At 41.0% G+C, this 27,452-nt stretch overlaps 1 protein-coding gene across 1 annotated transcript in view; it reads right to left on the bottom strand.

Annotated features, from left to right (window-relative positions):
- Positions 1–24,509, bottom strand: part of JMJD1C (jumonji domain containing 1C) — a 170,474-nt gene extending 145,965 nt beyond the window's left edge. The window contains exon 1 of the mRNA XM_082486184.1: positions 24,267–24,509. Within this exon, the coding sequence (XP_082342310.1) occupies positions 24,267–24,419 (153 nt within the window). The 5' untranslated portion in view covers positions 24,420–24,509. The remainder of the gene's footprint in view (positions 1–24,266) is intronic.
- Positions 24,510–27,452: the final 2,943 nt, after the last annotated feature.

The raw sequence follows: 27,452 nt of genomic DNA on the forward strand, positions 1-27,452 counted from the left end.
TGTCCAAGTTAAATAGGCTTTCTATGACTCTCTGAATCTGAATTCTTCCATTTCTATTCCCTTTTGAAGTACCTTTCTAGACAAGGCTCCCTTGCCTTCTGCATGTGTTCCCTTAGAAATCTGCCTCTAAACTCCAAGTGTCCTAAAACAGAGATGGAGTCCTGCTCAGAAAGAGGAAGAGTCTATAACATCTCACTGAGAGAACTGGCTATGGCTAATTATTTATTACCTATTTTAAGCGGCTCCCAAATGTTCTGGACCACTGACAGCATTCAGTATGTCTTCCACAGAGCACCTTAATAAAATTTAGATTACTTTTCAAATAGAGAGGCAATGAAGTTTTGCAGACATCTTGCTGCTTTTTTGGGGCCCACCAGTGACACACAGATCTCTCTTCTAAACAGAGTATGCTATAACAGCACACTGCACAGACTAGAAGGCTACTTCTTTCTAGTTATTCAGGTAAAACTACATGCAGAAACACCACTCGCTGTAGCCCCATTGTTTACAGGAACAAACCTTCCTGATACAAGGCACGAGTTCACTCCAATCCCCTGCCTAAGCACTGCAGAACACACTGATAGTTTAAAATGTGCTTTATGCCCTTGTGAACAGCACGATGACATGAAGACTCCACACACAATCCTTTAAGGGTATTGTTGGTGAAAACTTGCTAAACCTCCCACGCAAATGGTGTGTGCCAACAGTGACTCTTGACTTAGACTAACTGCATGGTTAAATCACTAATAGCAAAGACAATAACTTTCGAAAATTCTAAATTTTTCATTTTCATTCTTATACATAGAAGTAATATTTGGAAGAAAAAAAAAAAATCAAAGCAGCAAACATCTTTCCACTTGAATTAGTTTTCAAAATGCAAATAAGGAACTACATCCGTCGCCTGAACAGTGCCATGAAAGTTACTGGTTCCAAAGTTTTGGAAAGTCCTCCTCTTCACATGTTGTTTTTAAAATTTTTAGTAGGAAAATCTTCTGTCTGGAAATACAAATCAAACTTGTAGGACTGTTGCTGTAACTGAAAGCATAATGTCTTTTTTTTCTTTAGTATCTGTTTGCAGGACAAGTTATGAATAGTCATTTCTAAAGTCTTATTGATGGCTCAATTATAGTTTATGTTGTCATGCATTTGAAATGACAGTATCACCCATTCACTGCTACGTGAAGAGGTCACGCCTTCTCAGCCCCCAGGCCTTGAAAGAGATTGCTAGTGCTTTTACTGGTAAGCAAAGCTGAAGTAAATTGAAACTGAAGAGATAACAGGCAAGCACAGAGGTAAAGAAAAAGAATGTATGGGCCAAGCAGTTCTGGTGACATTATTCAAATCAGAAAAAAAGAAAAACCTGTGGCAAAATAAAGCATTTTCCACTGCTGCTGTTTCTAAAGCATAAGACATTAACATTGTCTTTTTCAGGGATGCAGTCTCTGCTTAAATTATCTTTAAAACAAAAACAGATCAAGTTGGCAGCATTCCTTTTGTGAAGAAAAAAATAAATAATTTTAAAAACAAGATGTCATTTCAAATTTTGTATTAATTTGTATTTGTGGTTTACAAATCCGAGATAAGGATTATGCCAGAAATTCAGATTTCTTCCCTGAAACAGTCCTTCCAAAGACTCTTCTAAGTTACAGAAATGATTTCTCTTCTTCCCTGCCCTCTCCTCCCCCCACCATCTCTTGAGAACCGCCTGAAGGCAAATATAATTGGAACCTTGCACTCGCTGCAGACATGTCATGAACAAGAACATAATCCAGGGTCATCAGCAGGCTAAAGCCAGTGCACTGTGCTGCCATGCAAGATGATCAGTGTTTGGATGATAAGCATGCCTACAGGCCAGCATCGCAGCCAAGGCAAGCCTAACAGACCTGAGAGAGGGCAGCTCGCATTGTTCTCAAGCAAAATCTGTTCAAACCATCTACAAAACAGCTCTGATAGCTCTGAAAGCAATTGTACCTATTCCCCCCTCCCAGTTAAGAGGAAAAAACAAAATCCTAAAGACTGGGGGGGAGGGAAAGTTGAAAGCAAGGATCTGCTTACAGCCAGAGAAGAATATCATTAACTATTAATAACAAAAAGGCTGCAATGCAGACAGCTTGAAATCTGGTACAGCTTACTAAATCACAACTGCATGAGACCATTATACTACAGTACACCAGTAATAGCTCCACAGTTCAGAATCCTTACCTTGAAATCTCACTTTCAGTGAGAAATTCATACATTTAAATGAAGACCAAATACCACATCTTTCCAGCACTACAGCACTTAACATGATGAGAGCTGTTTGAAAATACAAAAGGATTTCTTCTAGTTAAACATTCATTTTAAAAGTAGGTCCTTCGAAACACTGTTTCATGCCAAACAATTCACAGACAACATTCAATAAAGCATAAGTGTAGATCTTTCTTAGGCTGCGGTAATGTCGGGGAGGGTGAGGAAATGCAAGTCACACATAACACATACCTAACGAAGTTTCTTCACTAGGAAGAAATGATGAATAAATTTCCTCTGGAAAGAGTCCTGTGAAAGCCAGCCTCTTATGCCAAGACAGTGGTTCCAACTTCTTTCCACCTCATTTTACAAAACCGGCAATCAGTAAGCAGTTAATACTGTGTTAATAAGCAAGGCACAGCAGAGTATTTTGCTGAGTGCCAAAACGGGGGGGGGGTGGGTGTTGTTTGTTTGGGGTTTGGAGGGATTTTTTGCTTTGTTTTTTGTTTTTAATGTTCAGTACACTAGCAGCCTAGGTAGAGCCCTCTCTCCACATCTAAGCAAATCAATTTAGCTGATCCCACTTTCTTCCCATTCCCTGGACGCACATTTCAAAACGCATTGATCTGCCCTTTCAGGTGCACTCTTCCTTGATGAGATACAGAGAAAGTGCTACCTGTTTCCCAGAATGACAGGAGGACAAAGGGCTAAAGGAAAACAGGGAAGACTGTCTGCAGGGAAAAGGGCTGGATCACCTTGCCACTGCTGTCAGAATATACTACAGGCAATACCAGGCACCTCAGAGCTGTGAGGAGATGAGTAAAGAGCAAATAAGGGTGAGAATGCCAGTGCCAAAGCAGAGTGGGGACGCTACCTATGGGAAGGAGAGCTGCAGTTGTTTCAGTGCTGCAGTTACCCCCACTCTCCTCACCGCATCCTTGCTGCAGTTGGGTCACAGAGCTGGAGTTGTGCACTCCTTTTCCCCTGCTGCCACCTCACTCACAGGCTCCATGGAGCAAAAAGATGCTGAAAAGCCAAGCCCTAGTGCTGGGCCTGACCACTTACGTGCTGTCCTTTCTCAAGCGAGGTGGGTCTCATACTTTGGAATGCATGTTAGAAGGGCATATTTGATCACAGTTGGTCCTGGCCTGTCAGCCTGTCAAAGAGCAGAGAGCTGTCCACACAAATAAGTGTTGCATAAAGACCGAAAATAACATGGTAAAGAACCATCAACAGAAGATTTTTAGTGACAATCTTAAATTCACAAATAATTTAGAAATTAACAGGGTTTCAAAGTAACCCATACAAGAAATAAATTGGAGATACAGAAATAAAACATACATAGAGAACTATTTAACAGTGTCCAGAGTCACACCAAGAAACATCAGGGTGGAAAGCCAACCAGGGTAGTTCTACAATAAAAACTGCAGATATTAGGAGGGTGGTCCACTTACTAGAACAGAAATGGAACAAGAAAGATAATAAATCTGGAGTCATAACCACATCAAAAAAACGCTGCATGTGCTTAAGTGTTAACTTGCTTTTTTCTGCTGTTTTATTTTACTTGGGGATTTGAATGTAGCAATTCGCTACCTCTGGGAGTAAAAGTAAAAACCCTGGAAAAAATATAAATGTTAACATCTCAAAAAAAAAAAAAAACCACCACAACAAAAAAAACCACCCTTCTTTCTCAGGCCTGAGAAACCAGAACAGCTCACTGTTCCATTTCTTTTTCTAGAACAGAAGCTGGCAACTTCTCAAAGTGTTTGGGATAGTATTATTTTTCCCCTTACACTTGAAGTTAAGCATGCTGGTAATATTTTTCCTCCCGCTTTCCCATTCCCATGAAGTGTGGAACTCAGCAGCATCCCTAAGCCCAACTTTCACAGACGCAGGACACCAAAAGACACCAATGATTTACAGCACCTTCCTTAGTGAGAGGCAGTGGATACCTACTCCTTGCTCTGAGCTCTGCCGGTCTGGAGTTGGCAGAAGCCAGGTGGCAGCTTTCTGCTCTTGTGGCTGACTAACAGTGGGGATACAGACATTTTGAGAGGCTCAGTGCAAATCAGAACCCAAGAGCTGTTTCCACTAAAAGATATGACCCGCTGCTCACAAGCCAATGTTTGCCAAAACACTGAATTTGCCACGTCAGAGGTTGCAGATCCCTCCAGGAGAATAAAATTTGATGTTTGGTCCTCACGTTCAGGGACCGTTTGTCAAAATTTTAACATACCCACAGTGGAGAAGTGCAGTCATGCATCCAAACATAAGAAAAGTTATATTTAGAATATAGGAGATCATAATGGAAAAAGACAAACAGGAAGAATTTAATGTTGGGAGTGGATAAATGGTTTATGATCATGAACAGTACTGATCACGAGCTACACAGCTGATTGCATTACTCAGAGGAGTGCTGCCCTGCTACAATGCCAAATTAATGAAACCTTGGGGAACATCAGAAACAGAAAACAAAATTATTTTATCCAACATATGTTTTGAGACTGAAGCTAAAGTACTGGATCCATCTCCAATATCCACACTACTAAAAACATGCTAAAAACGGAGGAGGATGCAGAAGAATGCTGAAAAGTTACTGCAAATAGGCGGGAAAATCCATTTAGTGCCATATGCTCAGATTACGAACAAAGAGAGAGAAACATGACTCTACCTTGCAAATATTACCAGGAAATACTTCACTGGAAAACACCAGATAGTAATAGGCTACTATGACAAAGTCATGACTGGGGGTCCTTCCAATTTTTTATACTTTTTTTTTTTTAAGTTTACCTTTATTCTCTGACTAAAACCACAAGTAAGCTTTATTTCTTATCAGCATTAAAATGTCTGCAGTCAGTAGTCCCAAGTTTTCTATATAGATACCTAAATTTCATAGAAAACTGGTTTGTGAGTCATTTCTTCTTCGGTGTTTGTGAAGGCAAGGTATATTTGCATGATCCAAACAAATCATCTGCTGAGAAGATGACTGAAAATGCTCTCTGAGCTGCCAGGATCTGAGACCTTTTTCAAAAAAATCATCTTGGCATGACAAAAACCTAATGCTACATCAGACAGCTTTTCATTAGCAGAGCGCTAATAAATTGATATCCTCAAGTAATTAATTACAAAGACTCTGGGCAACAGGAAGTCTCACAGCAAACATGTACATTCAATTTTCATAAAGATGTTTTGCCCCAGTATGAGCTCCAGTTTGGGGAAGACCGTGCCAGATGAACTGAGGAACTGAGTTTCTTTCTAACAGGCTGCAAATCTGTTCCATTAATTCTCAGCTGCACTAAGCACAGTTGACTTTGAAAACCAAGCCACGCTAGCAATGATCATTGAGGCTTTGTTTCTTTAAAAAAAAAGCTCTGTACTTTAATAAAAAGGTTATTCAATCTAAAATTCAGCTATATCTCTTTTGTATTGAAAGTCTGCCTCTGGACAGCGCTGGAGGATTCCAAGATCTCATGGACTTTTCAATCTGTAATTCACAAGGCTTTTGCTTAAGTACTAAAAGTGAGACTCACAATAAGGTTAGACAGAGACTTGGTAGCAGGCAGCAGGGCAGCGAGAAGGGATCATAGGACTCGACATTCACCCTTTTGTGCTTCTGAATGGGAAATAAAACACTATTTTAACAACAATGATTAATCAGTAACAAAGGAAGATGAATTCACTACTCGGAGCCTTCAAATCAAACCTAAATGCCTTTTCTTGAAAATATGCTTGTGCTAAATGTATTTTGAAAACCCAGCAAGACAACCTACAATAAAGCTTCATAGCCTCAATTATTCAAGAGATCACTATTACTAGATCATCTAAATGGATTACTTTTATTGCCAACAGTGGTGAACACTAATTATGGCTCAGGATTTCACTGTGCTATATACTGCATTGACAAGTAAATAGACATTTCTAAAATGAGAAGCCTAGATTTTCCTTTATATGATTAGTTTCATCAATAAAACAGAACAGAATACACCAGCAAGTGCCAATTACACAGGAACTGCAGCTGCCTTGCATCTGCAGTGCAGCAGTTCATTTGCCTAAGTAAACTCAAGAGTTTTGGTGCTTAACTGGCAACAGATTTATTAGCCTAGAGTGCCACATTAGCAAAACCAACCCTGGAAGAAAGGTAGGCAGAGACCAGCTAACAAAACATTAGAAATGAGTTGGACAGAGTGATCTGTGAACACGAACACAAGCAGCACCGGAGCATTAAAACCTGCAAGTTACTGCAAACTAGAGTTTGTCAAAATTCTCAGTCAATGCATGACAACTGGTTAAATAGCGAGCGGAACTGATGGTGAATAAACAGATTACTACTTAGCACAAAAGATCATAAATCAGTTTACGTTTTTGTTTGAGGGTTCTCTTTTACACAAAATACTAAGCTGGCTCCTGTCCCAATGCTTAGCAGCTACATTAGCACCAGACAATGACTTGCCAGCACATCTAATGCCACCACAGTAAACACATTCTGCAACACAGACATCAAATCCTGGGATCTTGCACCTGCACTTTCCAGAATGTAACATTCCTCGTCCAATGCATTACGTGCCTAATGGAAGCTAAGCAGCCGCTGTATTAGTGGAGCTCATTAAAGAGACATTTACAAAGGACACAAATATTCAGCTGCCAGAGCGGGACATCACTCTGAAAATAATCATCTCTGCACTCTCTGCCCTGATCCACAAGGGAAACCTACAAAACATAGTCCAAAAAAATGAGCCTGGGAACAAACTTCACTGAATACCAAAAACCATGAACTCAGTAGATATAAAGTGCCACAAACACAGCAATTTTACTCCTCTTCGTTCACCTCTTCACGTCCTAAACAAACTACATCATTTTTCTTCCCCTGGAAGATAAACTTACTTTAGCACTTCTTTCACTCCTTCTTCCCATCCCCTCATCCCCGTTGCTTCCATTTCAAAGACAAAGACTTGGATGCTGAAAAGCTTGTCCAGTTTTTCCCCACCACCTACACCAAAACAATTAGTAAAGTTTCTCAGCCTTTGAAACTTGATTTGCCTACGCTCTAATACAGCCATGCGACCATGTCCATCTTTCAAGGGGTCCTACTTTTTTCTTCACACATTTGCCAAATATCGCTGATCTGCCTTCTCAGTTGCCCTTTTAATTGACAGCCTACTATATATACACACACCATAAACAGAGGACACAAAAGCTGCCATCAATCCAATTCATAAAGGCTTTTCCTTACAAAGGCGGATTCCCTCCCATCATAGCAGGATAAGGCAAAAAAATTTCCCTGATTCTCCGAGCAGTGAATTGAAGAAAAGAAACTTTGGGTTTAATAACAGAACTAGCTTACGTTCCCACTTATGGAACAGCACATCCACCTCCAGGGACTCAGATGCTGCAACAGAACCTATCCACATATTCAATTCCTCTGATCATGCTCTCTAACAAAACCCTGTGATAACCATCATTTCGACCCTTTGTCACCTATTGGGTCTACCATGTTTGCCGACTTTGATACTTTAGATGATCTTTTTAGGAATCTGTGACCAAACTCATTTCCTACTTTTATTTAAGCACAGACAAGAGAGAAAGATTGAGAAATAAGTCTAGAGAATGTCTATTTTAACATCTTGTGATGATACCTAAGGCTATCTCGATTTTTTCAGGCACACCCATTTTCAAGACTCCTACATCTCAGTCTGAATCCCTGAATTATTACAACCCACTCTTGTGAGTGGGAGTTGGAAAACGTGGGGGAAAAAAAAAAAAAGAAAATCTTTTACATATCCAGCTTTGGTTCTTCTGAACAACACCAGTCCTGTAGGCTTAATTAAAAACAAAGAAGCCAAAAAAAAGCAAAGAAAAAAAAACAACAAGGGATGACAGAGTCACTGGCTTAACAGCACTCAAATTCTCTGCCAAGACACAAAATTCTTTCTGTTCCTGCCTATTTTCCCCAGACACCTCCACCTCCTCTTCCCCATTAAACTAAACCAATATGTTCACACACTTAAGTGTTCCAATAACTTGGTCAATATAAAATATTCATAGTAGCCCCAAATCTATCAAATCAGGATAATTATTCCGTCCCAATTCAAGAGGCATAAAACCTCAGAGGCCCGCAAGTACACCAATGCTTTTGCCTCCCGTGGCAACTCCGTAAGGCTGTCCTCCTGTGGAAGAATTAAGAACTAAATTGTGAGGGCATTTAATGATAGCACGGTCCAGATTTCATCATGTTTTACCACTTTCACAGGTTGGAGATGTTAAAACAAGAAGGTGTCACAAACCCTACTTAACACCTAAAATTTTGTTAGGCAAAACTGAGTGAATACAAATCAGAACATATGGAGCATTTCTTCTGTCTTTCTTGATGCAACCCACAGAAGTGATTAGCTTGGCTTGTGACCAATTTGACATCTTGACAAATTAGTCAGTTCCTCATAGAAAAAGGATCTCAACTATTACATGTTTAGGCAATCCAGGTTAATTTTATTATTACTCAACTCCTCTGCCACTCCCAATTATTCAGATCTCTACAATGAAGTGAAAACCAAGAGGTCTTTGCCACATCTACAATATAAAACACAACTCAAGCAATAGATGAGAAAGCCTGCTGGCAACTCAAGTTGCCACCAGTCTTTGTCATCAAGATGTCAATGACTGTGGGCCTACTAAATCATCAGAAAAACATTCAAATAAAGTGATTCCAAAGGCTTTAGAACTAAAAAGCTATTGTTAGCATTCAAACTTTTTGAGATCAGTATTCACTTAAACTTTCACTAGAAATACTACAAAGGCACCCTGGTTGCACTTACCACTTAGTTCCCTAGACTACAAATGGTCTGCACACAGTTCAGAAGTCACTAGTGTAATCCATTTCAAAAATTATTTCACGAGTTCATACCACAGAAACAGAAGATGTATTTTTCATTTCCATTACACATTATCTGTGCCGGGTGGCGGGGTGGGAATCCAGAATGTACTTAAACCAGGAGCTGAATCATATTACTTAGCACAACCCTATGGTTAGGGTCACAAACACCATTTAAACTCACTAACTTGCATAGTTTGCACCCTCAAGCACAACGTGGCTAAGGCAGAGCTTTCAGTGTTTGTCCCAAACACTGTTTCTATCAGTTGTTTCTATCAACTCCTCCAAGATCCTTACCCTCAGACCTATATTTAAGTCTTACCTGGGTTCTTACTCTCTTATTATGTCACTTTTTTTCCTTTGAACTTCATAGAACTCTGTTCCACACACATCACAATGCTGCTACACAATAATCATTCCACTACACTGCAATGACAGTACCTGTCTTTTCTACATCATTCTGCCTCCTTTCTCTATCAATGTAACTTATTGGGGTTTGGCTTCAAAGTCTTCAGTCTACGAAATGCCAAGTCCTGCTTCTGATCCATACTTAATGAAAACCTCCATCATTGACTGCTTTAAAAAAAAAAAAAAAAAAAAAAAGAAGAGAGAGAAAGGAAAAAAAAAAGAAGAAAAAAAACGTTTTAGCCTGCTACCTTTGAGTTTTATCCCTGTCTATCCTTTATGTTTGACAGACATAACCAAGAAACACTGGTAGAGCTACTGTTATACACGTCAAAAACCTCTCCTACCTCTCCTCTGTCACAAGATTTCCCAAAGGTTAGGCTGGTGTACACAAACAACACATCATTATAACCTCATTTCAGCTCCCTGTCCTTCCAGATTTCACAAACTCTGAGGCACAGACAATTTAAGCTCTGTGTTTGCACAGCACCTACCACAGTGAGGTCTTGGTCAAAGAGTGTCCTACAAAGTAAACATAGTTGCATGGACACAAAAATGGTAATCTCAGCAATTCCAGCACTGAGACTTGGCAGAAGTTTATCACGTAATTCACAGTCTATTTACCCTAGAACATCTCAGTCTTCAGACAAACAAAATCACATACACACAAATTCAGTTTTGAAGTTAATCCCTCCCAACCTTTCAGATCACCTTCAGCAAAACCACAGTTCTACTAAATCTTCGCTCCGTTTATTACCTACAGAACCAAACAGCCAACAGACCTGCATAACCATCTACTGCTAACAGAAGCAGTCTTTTTTAAGACAAGCAACCAGCAGTTTCAGTAGGTTTGAGCTTCACGTTAAAAATTGAAGTTATTAGTTAGCTAACAATATCGTATTGCTTGAGAAAAGGGAGGTTTACTGGAAGTCTTCCAACTGTGAGGACAGGACAAGATGTTTATCAGAAACCTGAAGTACTCTGACCATGGAAAGATGCAATAAAGAGATGATGTAAGGAGAAATTAAAATATAGCTTATCAGTGGGGCAGGTAGGGAACAGGAAATGCTAAACAGGACTAGGAAAACATCAGATGGAGTGTTTTGCATGGGATGAGAGAAGATTGAAAGCAGTGTCAATAATTTTGACTCATACATCCAAAATGAACACAGTCTAATCTTTTCCTATTTATACTTACACAACATTAAGACATCCTCTCCCTGCATAACACTTACCATTGCCAATTTTCTCATGCTGGCTATCTTGGTGGCTTGATATTTCTAACATTCGAAGGTTAGAAAAAACATTGAATGCAGCAAGGTGCATGGGTATCTTATTTTACAGCACTCATTTCAGAGATCATCCACAATGCCTTTTAGTTGAAACGGCAATTATATTAACCGCTCTGTGGAAATGTTTAAAGATTTCTTTGTCATTTATTTTATATATTACAACATGTAGAAAAATTTTTGTTGCATCTTTTTCCCCAGGTGTGCATTTCTCACAATGCACACATACTTTAACTTATAAACCACTCCAAGTTTGACCCAATGTCACAGGCTAACCACCCTTCAAAGTGTTAACCCATTTGGCATGACTCTGCTAAGAGGACTTTATTTTCTCCCAGATTGTTAGTAAAACCTTTCATTAGAGTATTTGAGCAAGTATTTTCCATTTTAAATAATGTTAATAAAGTATTGGAAAACAGTTAAAAGGACAATAAGGAAGCAACTTAACAGCATATACTGCCCCTAGTCCATCATTACTGCTCACCATAACAGCCTTCACCACTACTACAAGTGCTGCACACCACAGAACCCACAACCTTAGCTCTCTTCTCCCAACCAACAAAACCAACAAAACATGGCCGAGGTAAAGTCCTGCATACTGTGCTGCACAAGTACTACAACAGCAATTTTCAAGTTCTGTAGCAACATGGATAGATACATTTTCTTACAAAACACCGCTAGTTTTGCCAATACTAGTAGACAATATCTCGTTACCGGACTTTTTTTTTTTTTATTACTTTCTACTACTGTTTCTAGGTATATATTTTTTTCAAGCATGTTTTCCCATCAACACTTCCCCATTAACTTTAAACTAGTGCCAAATTTCAGAAGATCTGGAAGCTTCTGTCCACACATGAATTTCTTATGGGAGGCTTGTAAAACGAGTGACTTGCAAATCCATACACTTTGCTGATGGGCAAGCCAGCTGCTTGCCGAATCAGCACTCCTGCAGTTCCAAACTTTGTGCTGCCATTGCCCAGCTGACAGGCCCAATACAGAAATGCATGGGATGTGGGCAAAGCCAACAGTGATGCAGTGAGGAAAGCACCTGGTATTAATTAAAAAGTAGCTTTCAGTGACACTCTCGTATATTTAAGTTAGACACCATTGTCTTCTAAGCTCTGAAGGGAAAAAAAAAAAACCTCCACACTGAAGGAAAAGGTTAATTCTGTAGCTCCCTTGGTTCAGAAAACAAGTTCACACTGTAGAAAGAGTATGAATAGCCCGAGGGTGGATAAAGCTGCAGTCAGAGTTTGCACTTTACTAGACATCTGATAAACTAATCCCCATCAAGGCTACCTGCCTGTTTGAGCTCTCATAACTAAGAATTCAACAGCAGCTTTAGTTAAAGATCAGCTGAAAGGGCAGCCAACCAAGCAGCACAAATTCAGAGACAACTTGACTGCATTAGCACAGATACGCTCAGAATCACTTTTCTGTGATCCACAGGTAGTCCAAACCTACCACAGTATCAGGCAACATCTCCCTACACCACAATATGTATTAGGGAAGCAGTTTGTAAGAGCTAACTTCCCAACTCCCATAATTTTGCTGCTGTGTTATTCTCCACAGTACGCAGATTGCCAGTCTACAGTTACCTAGCCCAGCTACCCTGCTATAAAGTAAGGTTCGAGCTCAGGCTCTCCAACCCATACATGCAGTCCCACGGATGAGCAGCGCATGCCTGCTATGTTACAAATGAGTCTCCCTTACAGTGAAAATCTGCCAAGTAACAAGCTGCAGGTAAGTCCTGGGAAGAGAAGGAAACAAAGCAATTAAAAATAGCTGCAAAAAAGCTCAGTTCTACAACTGTCCTGAGACATGCCAAACTGACAGCCTGAGGAACAAGAACTGCACACGGCCCAAGCTATGATTAATTAAACAGCAAATGGCAATACCAGCTTCATCTCTGCTCTCTGACTTTAAATAATCAATGCTTTTTGAGATGTTTTTTTCCGAGTTTAAGCAACCATTAGATTTGAGAAAAACTGTGAACGCAGGTATTGAGCTTCAACATTTAGATTTTTTTTTCTTTACAGATTTCTTAATATTTCTTTGTGTTAGAGAATGGACCCACTTCTTCAGGAGCCAGAAGCCTCACAGGAAGGGATGCTGACTTTTACGCAGACAGAAGGAGCCTTCTTTTTGCCAATCTGTATCAAACTATGTATGGGTTTCTACATTTAAGCCATCATGGTCCTCTCTTCTTTCCTCGCCTCCTCTGCTGATTGACCCACACACTCTTGTTCCTGTATGTGCCTGCCCACTCTTTCCATAAGAAGCACTGATCAAGGAAAGCTCAAGAACCGATCAAAAGGTCTTCAGCAAATAATAATTAATAATAATAATAATAATAATAATAATAATAATAATAATAATAATAATAAAATATGTTCTTTTGCATTCTTCCCTCCCTCCAAATACTGGCTAACTCAGTCCTAAGATCCCTAAGGGCCATTCTGCATGTCCTTACATTGTCCTTTTCTCAGCTAAAGACATATTTCTTAAAGCACAGGCATGCTAAACTCCAGATCAAAACCAGACTTCTGTAAGAAAGGAAGGAAAAACACAGACACAGAACTAATTGCTCATTTCCATTGAAGCACTAAACTTTCATATACACCAGTAAACATTCCTGAACTCACAAGTTCCAGGTAGCTGGAAATGGGTAGACTATCATAACACAAAACACATCTTAGAAAAAAACATAAAAGGGTATTGAATGCCATCCTTTTTCTTCAGCCAACGAACCTAAGAACCCTCTGGAGATACCTTTGAAATGGATGAAGTCTGTAACAACTGAAGGGCCCTATTAAGTTCTGCCATTACTTAGCTCTTTATTGCTCATTATTTTAGCAGAAAAGTAACATATGGGCAAACTTAAGACTTGTATTCTGTTCACCACGTTTGAAACCAGTCAGTGAGCAGCAACCAACTTTGCCATGTTACTGAAACATGAACTATGCTCAAATGTATCTGAAAGCTAAAATATTAAAAAAAAAAAAAAAATCAAAATTGGATAACGGAAAATCCATTCAATGTAAAAAAAAATTCTGGCACAGGAAAAAATATGCCAAAGTGTACACACACATCTCACTTTATCTGGACAAGACACTATTACAGAACTCAAAAAAAAAAAAAAAAAAAGATTAAGTAGTGCCAGCAAGCCATTTTTCCAAGTGTCAACAGGAAGCCAAATCTTTCCATTTTAAAAAATAAAAATCTTTACAATGCTTTATGTCAATACTACTTTCAGTTTCAAAAGAAGCCATCTGATGGAATTAGAAAGTACGTTAGTTAATTAATAATTTATCAAACGAGACTTTTCATTTTATACTTTATGTAGTCTTAGGCCTGACTTTCAGTAAGTTGAAATTTTGTAAAAAGCTATAGGTAACAAGAGCAGATTAATCTAGACTAAAAATTTCTAACGGAAAAATACGGTAAAAAGTAGCAAAGCACTTGAAACATTGTCTATTTATATAAAATTTCTTTCAATGAGTCAAAATTGATTATCCCTTCTAAAATATCATGCAGAAGGATATCATGCAGAAGGCAATAAGTACCCCATTATACATAAAAGCTACCCACCAAATTAAGAAGTGGTCATGACATTGTCTAAAAATAGTCATGTCATGTTCTGACCTACATACAAATGTTAAAATATGACAGAATACAGAAGGATCAGGTATATTTAGGACAGCCCACCTGGATTAGCAAGCCAGTAGTATTTTAATACCACCCTCCACCTTTTTTTTAAAAAAAAAAAAAAAAAAAAAAAAAAGCTTTACTCACTGCTTAATTGTTATTAAATAGATTACCACCAAGGTTTGACCAATACCTGGGTATATTAAATAGAAATTGACCTGCAACAGACAATTTGGTTGCCATAGCTGAAAAAAAAGAAAAAAAAAAAAAAATCATCAATATACTCCAGCAGAGAAATACAACTTAAAACTCATTTAAAATGTTACTTTATTTCCTGAAAAAAATTTAAACTCAACTTGACAGTATTAAATTAAATCTATTCTGAACAATCTGCAGAAAGGAAATAATGTAAAGATACACACCTCAGTACAGATAGCCATTTAAGATACGCTAACAAACTGCACATTCTTTGGAATAATCTGGTTCAGACAGACATTTATTTGGACAGGGTTGGTAGGGACTGACAGACAGAAGAGGTACCTCCCAAGTCTCTCGGGTTAAGAAACAGTAAAGGAAAACCGCCACATTTACATGCTCTGAGAGGAGTATGAAGTAGTACAGCAGAGCTAATAAAATCATGAGCAGCATGCAAACGGCAAACAAGCGGTGATTGTTTACTTGTACCTCACAACACAGGAACCAAAGCATGCCTGAAACAACAGCAAGCAATCCCGACTACAATTCCGAGTTAAAGCCTGACCCTTCTTTGTCAGAGAATGTTGAAAAGTTGACAGGGATTCAAAAAGGTTTCCTACAAATTCATTTAGGAAAAGGCCAGCAAGGGCTACAAAATCCAAAGACCTCTGCTGGATGAAGTGCCTGAGCTCTAAATCACCATAATGAAACACTGAGGAAGTGCAGCTATGTGCCAGAATTGCAGAGGAACGACAGCTAAGTGTCGCAACAACATCTCTTAAGACTACAGTACCTCGTTCACATTCAGTCTTTGACCGCATCAGCTTCTGTATTTTTGACTGAAATGTTGGCACTAGACCACTGTGGGCTCCTAATTCTTTCAATATCACCGTGGGTCTATAGCCCAAAAGTCATTAACCTCTTAGCTGCTCACACCATGCCTTGCTTGCACATATTCGCTCCTGCCTTTGATGATAACCAAGGCTGCCAAACGGAAGCCTTTGAGTTTTGCTTTAGGAAGAATTAGGATGCAAGAAAAACTACAGATTAATGACAAACTCCAATTTAAGAGTTCACTACTGATTTCCCGTCACTCTTTCTCCAAGATTTTCTATACTAACCCAACAGTTTAAATCACATATTTCCTACGATTATCCCAGCAAATTTCTTTGTCTGTTTGATATCAGCTTTCGGGTTGCTTTGTTTGGTTTTGAAAGGTAGTAAGTTTACATTCTGTGTTTCAGGAAAGAAGAGAAGCCAAGAAGAGCAAGAAATAAGGAAATAAGCTGGAGGACTGTTTCAAAACAAAGTGTCTTTTCCAATGCCCATCCAAAATACAGCTTTCCAGGCCCACCTCACCAGACATGCAGGAGCAGAGAGATTTGACTTGGGCCACCTGGCAGTGACTCAGCAAATGTTCTCTCTTCCACTGAGCAATCATACTCCAGATTTTAAACCATCAATTTAAAGAGTCCTGTTTCCTCAGCAAAAAAGTAAAATGCTGGTGAGTCAACTTAACTACTACAGTGTCTACCTAGCAGTAAGTCACTCGCAGCAAAGCCTAACTTAATCATTTCAACATCTACGTTACAGTGCTGATCAGAACACTCAGAGATCATCATATTTATGCAGAAATATTATATGTAGTATTTTACTGAGGTGTATGCATTTTAACATATAGATGCTTAAGTTTCCCTCAAAGCATTTGACTGCACATCTATTCTTCCAAAACTTGCCCTTGCAAATACGTATAGCATCAACAGTCATCAAATGATCCTGTTATGGGTTATTCTGAACATATATTTCCTTATTCAAGTTAAAGAATAAATTATTCATACTGAGTGAATAAAAATCATTAATTCAACTGCAGTACAAAATCCCTGCACTCTACAGCTGAGCAGGTTAGGACACATTTACTAGTTACAGTGACTGCAACTCTCACAAAAATATTTAAGCTAGTTCTCACTACTTCATTCCGGCCATGGTCCAAAGACATTTCTCCTGGAAATGATGCCAGCCTAAGCTGCTCCTACCCTCAGTCATTTGCCTCTGATTGATCTCATACCACCTCCTCAGCCTCAGTACAACTGCTTGAAGTGCCATATGGTGAACGGATCAGGAAACTGCTCAGGGTTAAAAAAATTAAGCCAGCAGTGCCACCAAGAGAAATGTTTGTGGAACCACAGCCTCCAAAACTTCTAAAAATGTTGCCATGGGAGGGTCAAGCTAAGCACCTTAACACCTACCCTGCATCTTTTGTGCCCATAAAGCTCTGAACGGAGTACACGAATTAGCTCAAACCCAGTTTCTATACGCACATGGAGGCAACTTCCTCACAAGCAGATTAGGTTGCTCCATTCCACTTAATTCTGCAAAGCAGTAAGAGTTGTTTAAAGTTACAGCAAAATAATTTAAGAAATCAGGGAAAATATTTTTAAGAAAATTACTAGAAAGCGAAACACAGCAAAACGTCCAAGGTTCTTTTGGCTCCCCTGCTCTCATTCCATCTTATAACATGAAAGTTAGTGGTACATGGGAATAGCATCCACTAACAATAGTAACTTTCTGGATAAGTCAATATAATGAAGCAACATAGCACTAGTTTAGCTTAGAATTGTCCACCAGCTTCAAAGAACAAGCTGGTTGCACATCCCCAAGCAGAGCAGGCCTCAGTCCCTACCTAGTAGGCCTAGGAGGGAAACCATCCCTGCAGCAATGCTGGATGTCAGTGCCCAAAGCACAAAAGTGGGCAATAAGAGCATGTCACAGCAGTGTCTCTTCTGAGACAGCCACCTTTTTGCCAACTTCAGGTAAGCTTCTCAGATGATCAATACTTATTTTCTTCCAACAGAAGCAGCTTACTGAATCCTACTGAAAGGCAAGGTCAAGTCTGATCCCAGAAGAGATTAGAGATCACTGATGGAACTAAGCATCTCTACAATTCACTCGTAGTAGGACCAGAAGAAGGTCGAGCTTATTTTTGGCCAAATTTTAAAAGTACCACTTCTAAAATTTGCTCAGTTTGACATGAAAGAACAGTTACGCTGTTCTCAAGCAGGTTTTGAGATCTTGTCATCGGCACAGAAAGAATGGCTTCTTATAAAATGACTACTCATTCTTTTAAACTCTTTGAGCTGCCTATGCCCTGTTTTTTTGAGATACCTCCAAAGATTCACACAAAGTTCTAGAACAAGAAAAATCTGATGTAATACGGATGTGGAATAATACATTATTTGTACACAGGGCACATAAAAGGCAAAAGTAAATGCTTTTTGATTAAGAAAATACCCAATATATCTTTCTTAAAGCCTCCTGAAATATTTAAGTAGAGGATCAAACCTTCCTTTTTCCATATTTTGTTCACTGCTGCATACTTTGCAACTATGTGGCAAATTAATAAACTGATTAATCCCTATCTTGGGACACCTAAATTCTGTTTGCAATCCTGACATTCAAACAAACCTTCCTCAAAATCCATCAGTGTAAGTATATTTACCTGTTGATCTACATCATATTCAGGTTTCTAGTAGTACAACAGCAAAGATGGGGGAAGGGAAGACTATAGAGCATTGAATCCTTGCAGTCAATTTCACAGGAACATTCCTGTATTTGATGTTTTTGTCAAATTACTATTAAAGAGAGACTCCTTCCTGAACACTAACTGAACTAACTCTGGAAGACAGATGAGGTGACATTCACAGGCACAGGATGACAAGCTCAGTCTTATTAGAAACACAGAAAGGAAATAGGAAGTTTTCTTTACTGCTGAGCCAAGAAAAGATTGCCCAGCTGATATGCACCAAGACTTACAAGACTCTTGTTGGCTTCAATACTGATACAGAACAGTAGAAACAACGGAAAATTGTCTAAATCCCTGTTGCATTTTGAGCTTCTCCCACTCCTTTCAAACCAACTTGAAAACACACACAAAATGCACCCTACAACGACATTCCTTGTCTGGATCCAGAGGCAGTAGTGATGTGATAAACTCCGGCATGTTTTTAGCATCATCTCCAATAGCTGGAGTAAATAACGTGATAGGCTCCTCACCAACAACTTGTTCTTCATCTTTAACCCAGATGCTAGTACAGAAACATGTAGTATTGTTAAATTCCATTAACCACCAACAAGCTACGCACAAGTAGTTTAAAGCATATTTCTTTATTTACTTTATACAATAATTTTACTGAAGATTTTTCTGCATCTTCCAGTTTATTTCAAGGTTAACAAGTCAAAGCTGCAGAGCATGTACTTCTAAAATAAGGAATGAAAAAAACTATTTCATTTTTAAACACATTAGCTCAAATGCATTCAAAAAATTAATACGTTCAGTTTCTCCTTATATGCTAGCTTTGTGAAGGCAGAACGGAGGACAACATGCAAAACACTGCAGTAAAAATCAATATATGGCAGAAAACAAATGTAACCTACAGAAGTGCAATTCTGGTCCCATATGACAAAACCATATCACTTTCAGAAAGCTTGGGAATGCAGAAGCAGGAAGATTAAAACAATTACAGGTCGTAAAAAGACTGGGTAAGACCAGCTCCACACACAGCGAAGGCAAATTTAACTTCATCTTTTAGTGAGAAACTATCAGCATATGGAGTACTTCTCTGAAGTATCTTTTATTTTCAAAATGTCAGCAATTATTTCAAATTATTTTCATGTTATCTGAAATACAGTAGTGATAAGTTTCCATTACATTTCGTGAATTTCCATTTTACTGATAAGCAAGGGCAAATTCAGTTAAAATAGACACATGAAGTCTACCACTATTATCTTCAAATGGTTTTACCAGACATACTGAACTTTTAACAATTCCTTGTTTGTAAATTACCAAAGATGAGATACTAAAAAAAAAAAATATATAATTTACCAAACTATTAATGTATTGCTTTCCCCACTATATCTTACTAATTTGACTGTAAATAAAAATCAAACTGCTTCAAACTATCACTAATATTTAGGGGTTTAGAAGGAGATCTAACACAGTGATTTATTGCCACAATATATTCCCCTATGAACAATTACTAAATGTTACATCTGCCTATCGTAAAACAGTAAAGACCACCAAAGTACTCAATTCTTGAATTTATCTTCCAATCCATGGATGTCACGGCAGCAAAATTCACATATCAATAAATAAGTACATACAAATCACTGCAACTTACACCTATATTTTTTATTAAGGGCTGCACATTACGTGTTTAAAAGCTTATTTCCATTTTCTCTTTCATGTGGAGAAAATACACAGCTGAATATATGACTATATCCAATATACAACTGCAGAACCACGGAATGTTACAGAACTCTGAAGCACTTCTGGTAAGCGAAATACCTTTAATAATTTGATTTACATTTTAAAAAATTTACTCCTCTAAATAATCACTTTTTAAGCACAATACAGGAAAACAACTCTGCCATCACCGTATCAAATCTTCGCCGTAGCGATTAAATAGAAATTTTGCAACCTGTGGCCCAGAAAGCAACTCTTATGGGACAGCAAAGACCAGGGAGATCATATGGCGTTGACTCCACCTCTTTCCTCCCAGCCTGTTTCTTTATTTGCCTAGAGTTATCACTGCAATCAGAGCAGCACACAGGCTTTTCCAGGCAGTTAGCAGCAAGGAAAAATAGCGTTCTCAGCTTCCTCTAATAACACTCGCTGTTACTTAAGCAGAAAAATAGTTATGAATTCTCTCAATGACTAGGAAAAAACACACACACGCATATATATACATATAAAAATACACACACACAAATACATATAAGTATATAAAATGTCTTCTTGCTTGTATTTTTATTTTTAAATAAATGCTTTTCATGCAACAGGTATGTTCAAGAATGAAAGATCAAGAGTTCTAACTATCAAGTTGTGGCCCATGAAAATCATCAAGAAAACTGCTGGATTAAATTTTATACATTGTGTAGCAGGTGGTTTTAAACATCTGTGAACATTACAGGATGACTAAGAAAGAGGCAAGGGTTCCAAATCCTGGCAAGAAGGATCTGCATATCATGGGGAGAACATTCATCTTCCAGAAGACCAACAGTACTTGCAACCAGTGTCAGTTGTTCTCACCATAGTCTCCAATAGTGGTAACTTAATAGGAAAGCTGAAGAAGGCAAAATTCCCGTAAAACAGTGGGAGAAAAAGACATTTTGATACTGTTCTCTTTCTTTCTTAAAAATAAATAAATAAATCCATTTTAGGAACAAACAGAGACTACGTATCTGCTATGCTGCAATCATGAAAAGTATAAGGAAAGAGTAATTTAACATACTTTCATGGAGTAGGAGAGACCTATCAGGAAGACGACACTGGATAACTGAGTTCTTTTCTTCATTTTCTTACCAGGATAATAATTTCAGCCACGAAAATGTTCATTAATTTAGTTATGAAAATACAATCATGAAACAAACCTAGCAGCATATGAAAACTGGAGTTTTCATTCGCCTGCTCACCAACGGAAAGCAGCTATTCCAGCCTTCAGGTCTGGAGTTCCTGATTTAATGAGTAGCTCTGTTTACAGCAGAACTAATGAAGCTTGGTTTCCTGCAGATTTGCTCCTACAAGCCCTGTGGCCACTTAATGTCAATTATGTCAGTTGCCTCTACGCTTGCCCATGTCTCCCTGAGATCCTTCACCTCATAAAACTCTCCATTTGTTCATATATTCCCATATCCAAATACTCACACTTGCTCTCATGCTTTTGTTAACACTCTGCTCTTTCTCGTGCCCTTAAACCCACCTTCACATACCATCAGCTCCATCCCCCATCACCTACCTACCTGTACAGCATTAAGCAAGAGGCAGCATATGCTGTAGCTGGTTTGAAGCTCACTGCATGCTGGCTGGCCAGCTGGAGACCACCTCTTCGCTTCCAGAAGGAGCGCACAAAATGCCGTGACCTCCTTGCCTTTATGATTTTTTTGGAGGAGGGCTCTCACGGCCCCTCCAATGTCAACTTTCACAGACTGGGGCAAGGCAATCTTTCTCAGACCTCTCCCAGTTTTTAAATTGGTTGAAACTGACTAGAAGATTCACACACTAAGGAAGAAAAGACACAAAGGCAATGTAAATGATACTTCCTTCCAAAGACAGGATTAAAAGGTAACTCACTTCTGGTCAGTTGCAAAGCATCTTGAAAATGCCCACTGCTGCCCTCCTCCCTTCCTGTGGCTGAGGGCATCTTCTGTATTTCTACAAGTCCATCCTGCTCAGAAGAACCAGGAATACACAAAATTGACAAAAAGTCAATTTCAACATTTTTATGCTGCACCCTGTGGGCAGCAATGAAAGTGTCAACAAGAATTACCATTTCACTCCACTGACAAGTAGCAGAAGGGTCTGGAGCTATTCACAGGGATGGCCACCTCAAAACAAAAGCCAGGGAAGGATAGCAGCAGCGCTCACTCCATCTAGAATAGTACATGTGGAACACGGCTAGCAGAAAAATGCCCTTGTCCTTCATTGGGGGCAGCAGAAGAGGATACTCACATTAGCAAATATCAACTAATTAGAGCATAATGTTAATTACAAATGCAAAAGTAGAGCCTAACCCACAGAAACTACCTGTTGCTAACAGAAACCTTATTGTTTCTTCCTCTACCCACTCCCTTTCTGATTTATACTCATTTGTGCCCTGAGGACAGAGAACAGGTAACACAAAAAACAAGCGTTACACTTAGAGGGGGCAATGATGCTCCAGTAGTTAAGTACTAGTCTGGGACTCGTTAGACCTAGACAGTATTTCCAAAACCTTCCCAGGCTTCCAGCACTCCTAGGTGAGACTAGGAGTATATCTACATAGCATAATGCAGTGCTGTGTAGCTAGCTCAAATACCAGAAGGAATATGGCCACGTTACCACTGCACTGCACCCAGGCTAAAGTGCAGGCTGGAGCATCCATCCTGCCTCTCAGCTAGTTTGGATCCGTCCAAATGGCGCTCCGCTACAACATGCGGGCATACCCTTAGTCATCCTGCCTCAGAAACCAGACAGTTTTTCCTTAAATTACCAAGAATTGTAACAGAAGAGTATCTGAAGAGAAAAACACTCTGATACCAAAGTTAGGAAGAGGAGCAAGTACTTACAATAGGCAGCATACATTATCCATTTTAACATAATGGATACAACCCCTGAAATGCCTTGTTTTAGCACCCTTTCCCTCTTTGTCAGCTCTGCCCCTAGAGTTTACAAATTATGGCTCCAACTTGTAAATGTTAGTAAACATCTCCTTAAAGGTTACTCAATGTTTCCATAATTGTATATAAATTCTAAAGAATACTACCCTGCAAGAATAGCATCCAAAATAGGTTCTAAAAATAAAACATTCTAGACGATTCTTACATATAACCAAATGTTGACAACACAGGGCCATTTCATAAAGAAGGGCATGAACAGCACATTACTTGAATTATAGCTGGAGACCGGGGAAAAAAAAAGCAACCCACAACACAGTAAAAAAAGTGGCATTTCAAGTGTCACATAGATTCTATTTCTAAAACAAAGCTTAAAGCCTGAGACACATGAAAGCAAGAATTCTTCATTTTGTGAATCACACTTCTCACACCAAGCAAACAACAATCTCTAAAACCAGATAATTGTTTGCTTGATGAGTCTGTAAAAAAGGCAACACTGCACCCCGAACCGTGTTTGGCTGTGAATGCCTCCCCCTTACCAGCAGCAATATGGATTGCCCAGCGCAGTTCGGTGATTCCTTTTTTTTAAGCCTACGTAATGCCCATTTACATAGTCGTGATATTTTTAAATGTGCTTTCAGAAGCACCAAATAACATAAAAACATGGAAGGAGACAGCCACTGCAGTAACACAGCACTCATTCGAGCACAGAATTCACAAATAAATTAATGACCAAGTCCACGGAGCACAATAAAACTCCATTTTACAGATTTATGCATTCAGAACACTAACCCAAGGAAATCCTGGTCGTGTTTCCCTCCACCCCCCCAAAGTGAGAGTGTGTCTGAGCACAACAGAACATATCCTCGCTCCTTCACGAACCTCCACGCACATTCCTACACCCTTTAGGAAAACAGTGACAGCAGACATAAAAGGAAGGGAAACAATGACATTCTTTTAATAACAACGTTCGCTACCGCGTCCAGTACGTAAGACCCGCTGGGTCGGTGCTACATGACGACAGTTTCTGCGTTTCCCGGGAACAGACGCATTCTCCCCCCAGCCCCGAGCCCTGCCGCTCCAGCGGCAGACTGATTTTTCCCCCTGGCTGGCCAGGCCAGGTATTCGCCCTCCCCTACCGCGGCTGCAGCCGGAGCCGGCCGCACGGCCAGCACCCTCAGCCGCGCCTTCCCAGGGGCACGAAGGGGGCCGCCGCCTCCGTGTCCGTGCCCCCCCAACGCCGAGGGGAAAGGCGCCTGGCCCCGGCCTCGACCCCCGGCGGCGGTGAGGGCTCCACGCCAGCCGTCCCCGCCGGCGGGGCGCCGACACGCACCGGTCCCCCCACACCGGCCGCCGCCCCCCACAAAGGCGAAGGGGCCGTGTCACGCCGGGCCCGCCCGGGGTGCCCCCGCAGGCCCCGCGCCTCGGCCCCGCCGCAGCACCACCACCACCACCACCACCCCCCCCCCGGCCCGGGACGCGGCTCTTACCGCCAGGTCGGGGCTGTGGGAGTCCCGCTGGGAGACGGCGCGGATGACCCCGGCCCGCCACCGCCCGCTCTCCGGCGGCTCCTCGCCGCCGCCTCCGACGCACAGGAACCGCTTCCCCACCAGCTCCGGCCGCGTCTCCACCGCCACCGCCATGGCCGCCGCGCAGGCACCGCACCAGCCGCCGAGCCCGCTCCTCTACGGGCCGCCCATGGCGGGAGAACGGCGCGGGGTAGCGGGGGGGGGGGGGGGGGGGACGACGACGGGGGAAACGACACAGGCGCGGGGGCTTCTCGCCTCAGCGGCGGGCTGGGTCGGCACCCCTCGGCCGGGCCGGGGCCGCTCCGCCGCCGCCGCCTGACACAAACACCGAGGGGCGGGCGGGCAGGCGGGGGGAGCGGCCGGGGGCGCGCGCTCCCTCACCGCCGCGCTGCGGCCCCGACCACTCCGCCCACGCAGCCCACTGCCATGGAGACCGGCACCACGCGCCGTCTCCCTCCGCCAGGCAGCGCGCGGGGAGAGTGGAGGGGGATGAGCGGCCGCCGCCGCCGCCGCGCGGCAAAGAGTCCGGCCAAGGGGGCATCGGCACTCAGGCTGGGGCGGCCCCGGGACCCCTGCGGGGTGCCCGAGTGCCGGTGCCGCAGGACGATTGTCTCCCGCGGAGGTCGCCTCATAAGCTTTTATAGGCATAACACGTGTGCTTCAATGGAGAGCTTGGGCTGCAGCCCCTCACGAAGCCATGTTCTGTAGCCATCGCCATTCGTTTATTGCCTTTTTTTTTTAATCCCTAAAGCCCGTAGGCATGCCATGTTTGCAGAGTTGGTGGGGCGTTTTTAAGAGTTTTTCTTTTCCCTTCGCGTTATCTAGAGCTTTCGTGAACTTCTGCCTCTCTTCCCTCACTCTCCAGAGAGCGGGTTAATGATCGTCCGTCTACCACCAGAAAGCACATTTGAGCAGCGCGTTTTTGACAAAAGAAAAAAAAAAAAACCCAAACCAAAGAAAAATAGATCATGAGGCCAAAGGCAATAAATCAGGCGTGCCAACTTAGCGCATTCAAGTATATTTCAGTGGAACAAATAGCTCCTGGTACCAGAGAAGTTAATTAACAAAGCAAAAAAGAAAAAAATCAATTCATCATTCACCGTAAATTTGCTCACAATATTAGAATAACTTAGGAGACATAACACATCCATAAGAACCTACAGCTGCCTGGCATCCCATTGGTAGTAGCCCAGGAACGCATGGAGGTGTGCTCCTCAGAAGCTGTAGAAGAAACCACGGTGCCTTTGAGCCGAATGAGATATTCATCCACATTTCAGGGTCACACTACAACTGACAATAAGATCCCGAAGTCTTCCAGAACACGCGAAAAGTATATAAGTACAGAGAAATTACTCATATGGTATGAAAAGAAGTTACAGGGACAACTAAATAAGTATTAATCATATCAGAACTCTTTATGGTTTTATTAGATTCCCTCTTGTTTAGCCAAAGAGTAATTTGAGATTATTACTGCATTATACACTTAAGGAGATTACATTAGTGTGCAACAAACCACAAAATATGCCAAAAAAAGCCAAGTTACGTGATTCTAATAGGCTGAACTTGTAAATTTATCATATAACACCAAAATATTAAGTATTTTCAATTTGTTCCAAAAATTCATGTCACAAAGTGCTGGCACCAGAATTCTGGATTAGAGCTCACTAAAGACTATTGTTCAATGTTGTATTGTTTTTATGGTTATTATCACTTGAAAATACCAGTAATATCAAGTAAGGTCCATGTTGAGATGTTGAATCCCATGGTCAGCTGCCAGGAGAGAAGGGCAGGACCTTTGCCCAGCTCCCCATCACTCCATCAAGCCCAGTGTTGCTCAAATGGCTTTTCACGTAGACCAGGAGAAGAGAACGTAAGGGGGAGCCTTGGCATATCATCAGGGCAGCTTCACTCCCCAGTCACCCCACATCTCAGCTCTCCTCTTCCAGTTATTCAGCTTTGAACAGCTTTTTTTTTAGTCCATGTATGCTTTAGGAAGGTCAAAATGACTATGTTCAGATAGATTAGCGTACCACAGACCCACAGGTTGCTGAACGCGCTTTCCACCTTCAGCAACTTATTTTCTTGGTTTCTGTTCACTTCCCCGTTTCTTCTTTCCTTCCTCCCTCTCTCCTTGTTTCTCCACAAAGTGCTGGAAACTGGGGGAGCGCTAAATGCTCAGGATGTGGCTAAGTCAGCTCAGAGCCTCTGGCTGCAACAGAACATAAAGTAACAGTGCTGTGGCCCAAGGCCTGAAGATAGCCTAGAAACTAACTTTTAGCCAGTCTGTGCCCTACCACTCTTCAGTAGGACTTCTTCTTTTCTCAGAAGCCTTAGCAGGTGTCACACCAATGCATTAATTCCCCTTTCAAAGCAACACCTCCTCTGTTTTCTTGATAAATATTATGCAATACTTAAACAGAAAATTCAAAGCACCAAAATTCACAGGATTTAAAGGATTAGGGGTAGTATGAATCGGTGCATCTTCTGAAGAAAATGGCATAAGGAAGCCTCTTCTTATAGATTACTCCAAGAAGGTCCTCTTTGAGCTCAGCAACACCACTCAGGGCTGGGTGCCCATGGACAACACCAAAGCAGAGATGACACTTTCAAGCTGGAGAAGTCCAGAAAAAAACAAAATGAAGCAAAACCCCTCTCGGCTGAGCCCCAGGGAAGGAGGCTTTTATTGGGAAACCTTCGGCTGGCAAACTCCCCTAATGCACTCCTTCATGGCCCCAGTGCAGCTTTCACAGTAAATACGGTGGCTGAATTGGTCAGCCACCAAGATTTACAGGCAAAGACAAAAAATTGAGCCATCCCAACAAAGGAAAAACAACCCTGACACCAGATAGGACCTGCTGGGTCCATCCTCTTTCACTCAAATTGCACGTGGAGCCGACATTAACCACCTGAGCCCACCTGGAAGAGGCAACCACGTCCTGCCACAAAGGTGTGGGAATAGGAACATGGGGGAAACAAGACTCAGTTTTCTACCCACTCAAGCATCAAGAAAAGAGATTTCCACAATTTCAAGAATCACTGCATCTTCCATCTTTCACTATAATTGACAAAAAAAATATTGATGGTGCTGTTTATATCTTCAACAAATGGCTTCTATAAGTGGTATACCCCACTTCAGCTGGGCATTTA

Source organism: Vanellus vanellus (assembly GCF_965231255.1).
Source record: "Vanellus vanellus genome assembly, chromosome: 7".
NCBI lineage: Eukaryota > Metazoa > Chordata > Aves > Charadriiformes > Charadriidae > Vanellus > Vanellus vanellus.